This window comes from Taurulus bubalis (assembly GCF_910589615.1).
Source record: "Taurulus bubalis genome assembly, chromosome: 3".
Taxonomy (NCBI): Eukaryota; Metazoa; Chordata; class Actinopteri; order Perciformes; family Cottidae; genus Taurulus; species Taurulus bubalis.
The window spans coordinates 14,097,608-14,104,176 of record NC_136591.1 but is presented as its reverse complement, the minus strand read 5'-3'; the positions used below and the strand labels follow the sequence as shown (position 1 = coordinate 14,104,176).

Sequence of the window (6,569 nt, the reverse complement as noted above, 5' to 3'; positions counted from 1 at the left end):
ATACAGGAGTACTAAAACCAAAGCCAAGGTACAACGAGTTCATTTTAAGAAGAAAAAAAAAAGCTCCATCATTCAAGTTGTGCATTTTCTTCCCTTTATCCCCACCGGCTGCTCTCGAGCTCCGCAACAACACAACCAGAGCCATTCAGCTCGGCTCATTTGTCCGCCACCAGCTGAGCGACTGGGCTGCCAGCCCTCTGTAGTCTCTGGACAGCAGGGACCGGCTCCGTGGAAGACTAGTAAACCCACTACCTGGCCCAGTTTGGTGGAACCGTCATGAGTGCCACTGTCACAAGGGTTTTAAAGTGGTATTTAAAAAGAGTCTTTTGACTTATTATGGATAAGTTTGTAAAAAATAAAAATGACAAGACAGAAAAAGACAGAACATTTCCTTATATGTACACAATAAACAGACTCTGAGCTCCGTCTTCACTGCAGTCCTTCGTGGAGAGAAGTCTGCTGGAGGCTGGTGGGCAGGGAGGAGTCTGGGCTCTACATGTGTGGTGTGTGTCGCATTTATCTTAACTTGTGTGGTACCAAAGAGGTAGAAAAACAGCTTTTCAATAACAAATTGAGTCTCCTCTGTTTTTTTCCTTCACGTCTCTCTTCCCATCTAAAGTCCCCCACACCCGACTCCCATCTCTTGTACAGCCAACTGTGCACCTTGAGCATATCTGCTCCTCCCGCTCTGTTCACCCTACCCACCTCGCCACCACCCCCGCGACTCCCACTTCCAGTCCTAGATGTGTGTGAGTGGGACGGTTCCAGAGAGGTAGTGCTGCTGGACGCTGGTGTAGCCCCTCTGTGCTGCTGAGGGGTCGCTGCCGTCCCCCCCTGGTCCGGGGATGTACATGCTGATCATGTCCCTGAGGTCGCCCTGCAGAGGGCCGCGGTGGTGGTTGGGCGCCCCCGTTGGGGGCGAGTGGGACACCGGTTCTGCTTTCACCATGGACATGGTGCTGGGCTGCTGGGGACTGCTGCTGTAGGACATGGGGCTGTAGGGAGACAGGAGGTCACAAGTAATGGTGGTTAAAGGATGCACTGTTGCCATTTTCATTCAGTCACACATTCAGTCAATGGATCTCTATTGGACGTCAAACAGATTAAAAAAAAAAAAAGAGAGAAAAGTCTACTGCACAATGTCTCCAGCTGCAGGTACAGAGGCTCAAAATCAGGATTACTGGGGAACAAACCAAACTCATTTTACTTTTTCCCCACCTGAATGAACATTTTTTCTTACTTTAATATTTGGCAAAAAAAAACTCATGTGACTAACACTGATGTGCCTCTTCTGTCGTCTCTGAATGTCCTAACATTCATCTCACACCAGAAGTTGAGGAAAGTTAATTTTTCATTTGGTGCTACTTTATGCGTTCACTAACAGGATACAGTCTCTGCTTTTCACCAATCTGAGAGCAAAAAACAACATTTGCCACGAGAGAATGACACGCATCCTTAGATGTGATGCCTCTCGTTGTCACATCGGTCTTTTGACACCACTTAGTCAGGTTTCAGTTTCCCGACTCAAAACATTTTAATAGGAATAAGTCCTTCAAGTCATTATGCCATGTTAAAAGTAAACCAATATGTCGAACAGGATGTTAGAGCTGCTCCGCTACCACTATAATTCTGACCAGGAAGAAGACGCTAAGAGGGATAACTACTGAGCATGCTCAGATTAATACCCTTGGGGCTATGCACGTACATCTGAATATTTGGGGAAAAAAAGGAAACTAATAGATTTAGAAAAAGAAAAAGAAAAAAAAAAAAAATCAGACTGCAAAAAAACAACCTCAGGAGACAAAAGAATAGGATCATTCCCAAATGAATGAGGGGATGCACCTGCCAAAAGACAACTTCCTACTTACTCCCAATTGTCTCTGTGCCATTGAATAATGCCAATTGGTTCTAGATCACATAACAGAAATTCAAAAGGTTTTTTTTACTATTTAAATTTACTGAGGAATATATACATATTATTTTCTCAAGATCAGTTATATTTCTTTGCTATATGACTTTCAGCTTCTAATCCCTTAACAAATTGCTCTTACTAACAAAGTGCTCTTACTAAAGTTGGAACAAACTTGTTCCAACTTTAGGAAACTCCTTTGCTGTGCTTCAGCAGCAGGACGGGCATTCAACAAGTTTGGGCTTCCGAAACTACTCAAAATCTCTGACAAGCAAGTAGTCGAAAATCAAAACATCTTTTAGGGAAGCTTTAAAAAGGATTCACCTGCTGGAGAACAAAGATGTCTGCAGTTGAACCATCTTTCTTTTTGTTAAAAAAAAAAAAAAAAAAGAAAAAAAAAAAAAGGGCCCAAGTGATCAGATACTGGAATAGATTTCCACATCATCCATCTAAAGTGTTCCGGCTTTGTACTTTGGGGCCGTTGGCCCTGTAAGGCAGGAGGCAGAGACCCAGAAGTGTAACTAGGACAATGGTGGAATAGGGGATTGTGGGTAGAGGACCACACACAGAGCAGCCCTTCCTACCGTCAAGTCACCCTGATCAACATTCCAGGCAGGACCCAGCCCAGAGCCAAGCGTCACGCGCATAACAAGTAGGCAACAGACTGAAGCCTGTTGTTCCATCGCAGGCCAAGCTCCTCATGACTCAATGGGCCTGAATGCACTTTCCCTCAACACTTCCACCTGATTAAAGTCGCAGATGTTTAAAGTCCACTCTGTAGGTTGGAGGTATATTTTCATACCATTTATTATATTCTGTCCTTGTATTATATCAAACCAACAAAACACTTCAAGGTGAATTATAAAAAAATATAAATAAATGAATAAAAAAAAGTGCATGTTTTATAATTCTTCAAAGTAAAAGTGTTAGTCAAACTAAAGTGTGGAGGTGTATATGGACATGAGTGTATGGGACCTGTACTTACAGGGAGCCACAAATCATAAGGATGAAAGCTCAGTCGTATAAATTAAATAAAGACGCATAATTTAAAGCCTTAGTTCACTGCGCATGCTCACTAGACTGAATAGCTCCGCTCCTCCGCTGATTGGCATTTAAAAACACCTCACCCCATTTTTCTTTTTCCGGAGGTCATCATTGGGTGATGCTATTAAACTGTGTTGTCAGTGGGGGGTTTTTAAGCGCCTTCTCGTGTCTGAAGCAGGTGGATCCGGCCTACTGCGCATGTTGAATATATTTAATCTAATTTTCTTAAGCGTGTGGCAAATATTAAAACACTGACTTGTGAAATAATTAGAAGATACAATATCATACACAAATAAAACACATCTTTTGAAGTTACTTTCATTACTTTCTCCGGCAAGGGACGGGATTGACAAACATGTCGCAAATTGCTGCGCAAAGCTCACGCGGACACAACTCACCTGTAGGAGTTGCCTCCGTTCATGTAGGTCTGCGCCGCCGACATCGCGGGCGGGTACTGCAGAGCCGACAGGTCGTACCGGTGGAGCTGCTGCGTGTAGCCGAGCGCCTCACTCTGCATGCCGGCGTACCCCCCGGTGGGGCCCCAGCCGTAGCTGTCCATCCTCGGGCTGCCACCTTGGCCCTGCGCCGCCGCCAGCAGGCTCCCCGCCGACAGCGGGTACTTGCCCACCTGGGTGTCCTTCTTGAGCATGGGCTTGGTCTTGCGGCGGGGCTTGTACTTGTAGTCGGGGTAATCCTTCATGTGGACCGCCCGCAGCCGCTTGGCCTCGTCGATGAAAGGCCGCTTCTCGGCGTCGGTCAGCAGCTTCCACTCGGCGCCCAGCCGCTTGCTGATCTCGGAGTTGTGCATTTTGGGGTTTTCTTGGGCCATCTTGCGCCTCTGTCCTCTGGACCAGACCATGAAGGCGTTCATGGGCCGCTTGACTTTATCCATGGGGTCGACTCCCGGTGCGCATGCAGTTTTGGAGCCGGGGTGAGAGTTGCCATTGCCGCCCATGCCCCCGGTCATGTTGCCGGTGACTGGTGACATTCCCTGGGAGGTCTGGTGAGACTGCGGCTGGCCGGTCGGCTTCAGCTCGTGTTCCATCATGCTGTACATGTTGGGGCAGGTGTAGCGAAGTTGACAAGACTTACTGGAGAGTTCAAACGCGGTCGCACAGCAGCCTTTTTGTCGCAGTCCACCTGGCGACTTGTGGCCAGGTTTCCCCACAAACTTCACCGGCTGATGCGAATCAACTAATTGCGCACGACGAACCGGGGACACTAAGCAGCGGACAAGGTCTCCGTTTCTCTTAAATTAAAAGTCTGCTTGTGTCGGTCACTTTAAAGCTCAACACGGGTGTTCAAAAAGTTATTCGCAGCCTCCTCTCGGTGCTGTGAAACAGTTCTCTGCGGGAAAACCACTTGTTGTCAGTCGGCCAACTCACACACTGAACTCGTCTGCCCGTCCGCTGCAAAAGTTGCCCTGTTCTCGTGCAGTGGGCCGGGTGCGGACCAATGAGAGAGCGAGGAGCTTCCGCGTGCGTGCGCGCTCCCAATTTGCAATTGAAAAGCTCCGAGGGTGCGCGAGACACTTGTTGATGACGGCGGCGGGGAGACAAGTGTCTTAATATTCAATTAGGGCGTTATCAGCGAGCTGATCACACTGTTCGCGTTTGAATAAAAAGGTTTCATCAACGTTCTTCTCCGAAAAGAGTAAAAAATCACTTCGATTGGATCCAAACACTACACACTCGCGCGCGCGCGAACACACACACACACACACACACACACACACGAAGGCTAACTCTCTAAACCCAAAACCAGTTCAAACTGCCTGTATCTGTCTATTTTCAGTCCTCTGTTTTTGTAGTGCATGAGACATACACACAAGTTATATAAATACTTGTACATTTGAATAGATATTAAACTTAACTTAAACAACTTCATATATAAAAAACATTGAATATGAATTCTTATATTGATGGGATCACATTATAATTCGCATAAAAGCTAACAAAATTGAATGAACCACACATCATTTCGAAGTGTCTTTTCCTTTATTGAAAATGTTAGATTTTTTGGCTTAATTAAATAATTGTTTGTAGTGTGCTTTTCCAGAGAAACAGCAATTCAAAAAAAAGTATGTTTATGTTGGTAAATAATAAACGTGCTACTTTCATGAAGAAAAACTAATATCCGGTGTCTAATGTAATGCAGACCACCACAAATCTTTATTTTGGGGCCAGATTAACCCCCTTTTTCCGACCCTTGTTGACCTTCACTTCCTCCCATTCAACACTATGTATACAATGTGTTTGAGTACTTGTCAGGTACAGTGGGGATCGCACACAGCAAATGGCTGCTTCGTCAAATGTTTTCCTGAGGCCCAGAAACACAGTTTTAAAATAGACAGACACAGGGCCCCTCTACGCATATCTGCAGTTAATGAGGGCCGGGGGTCCCGGGGCAGTTACCCACATTTCCTGGGTGGTAAATCCAAAAGGTCACTACCAAATACATCTTTTAATCTGTAGTCCTACATCTTTCGTTGATAATGGTGATGGTGTACCTTCTGTTCACTCGGAACTTTGTATTTTGTATTACATTGGGCCTATCTTTATTGAAAATACATCGCAACTGCAACTTTTTCAAGTTAAAGACGCTTAGCCATGTGCACACATCACATAGTTTTAAAAAAAAACGATTTACACCTGCCGTAGAGCCTGTTTGTCAACTGTGTGCATAATGGTTGAATATGGGTGTTTTTTTCCTTTTCTCTAGCATTTTTATCCAAGTAGAATCATAACATAGCCAATAAAACTGTGGCATGTAGTGTGAGGGGGTCCCCTTTTCCTTCATGAAACTGCTACTTGTTCAAACATATCCCTCTTCCGCTAAACTAGTCCGACTCAATCAAAGACAACAACATTATTAAAAGTCAAGCTAACCGCTGATGAAATGCTCGTTGTGTCTTCTTTAAAGAGCAGCTTTTGAGAAGCCGGGCCCTCCTTTCAGAGGATTGTGCTGGAGACATGTCCCCATACACGGGTATTGATTCGGCTACAATGGCACACAGAATTACTTTGGAGCTGCAGGAGAATGAGGAAGATCTTTGTTGGCCTGGTGAAAATAGACCTCTTCTTTTGCTGTCCTCCAGAGTCTTTGTTAACAGCGGCACTCCCCGAGACTACAAGTGCCGTGCTGTGTCCGAGTCGGCTCCACTTCATCCAAAGTTGGCTTCAGTGACGTGGCAGATAAATCCTCCGTTTAGCCCGACACGTGAAGGCACACAACATATAAGCAGTGTCATTAAGGCCGGAATTATAGAAACATGTTGTTCATGAACAATAAAGAAGTAGTGTTTCCTGAATCTACAATAAAATATAAGTAGTTGTTTGCCGTGTGATGACCACATATAGACGCTAAAACCCACATGTCATTGATAACTGGTGTTTTTGGATGTAATCGACCCAGAAGTGTGTGAATGTGGGCTTCACTCACCCTCACATGGACGGAGGCGCTTCACCTGTTGAAATAATCGCAACTCAGACGTCCCCTTTGGTTGCCCGTTTGGAGCTTTCAATCACGTTATCCGTGATATTTGTTGTCTCCTTCGTAATGTGGGTTTATAATAAAACAAAAAACGCCCCGTGGTGCGCATCGGTTCACTAAACTA

At 45.3% G+C, this 6,569-nt stretch overlaps 1 protein-coding gene across 1 annotated transcript; it reads right to left on the bottom strand.

The window, feature by feature from the left end:
• Nucleotides 1-739: 739 nt before the first annotated feature.
• sox19b (SRY-box transcription factor 19b) lies at nt 740-4,113 on the bottom strand (the record flags this gene model as incomplete). Its single annotated transcript, XM_079214739.1, has 2 exons — nt 3,352-4,113; nt 740-995 (listed from the first exon to the last, which is right to left on the bottom strand). Exons 1-2 carry the CDS (start codon nt 4,008-4,010, stop codon nt 740-742), a joined length of 915 nt encoding a protein of 304 aa, XP_079070865.1. The 5' UTR covers nt 4,011-4,113.
• Between the last annotated feature and the right edge of the window lie 2,456 nt (nt 4,114-6,569).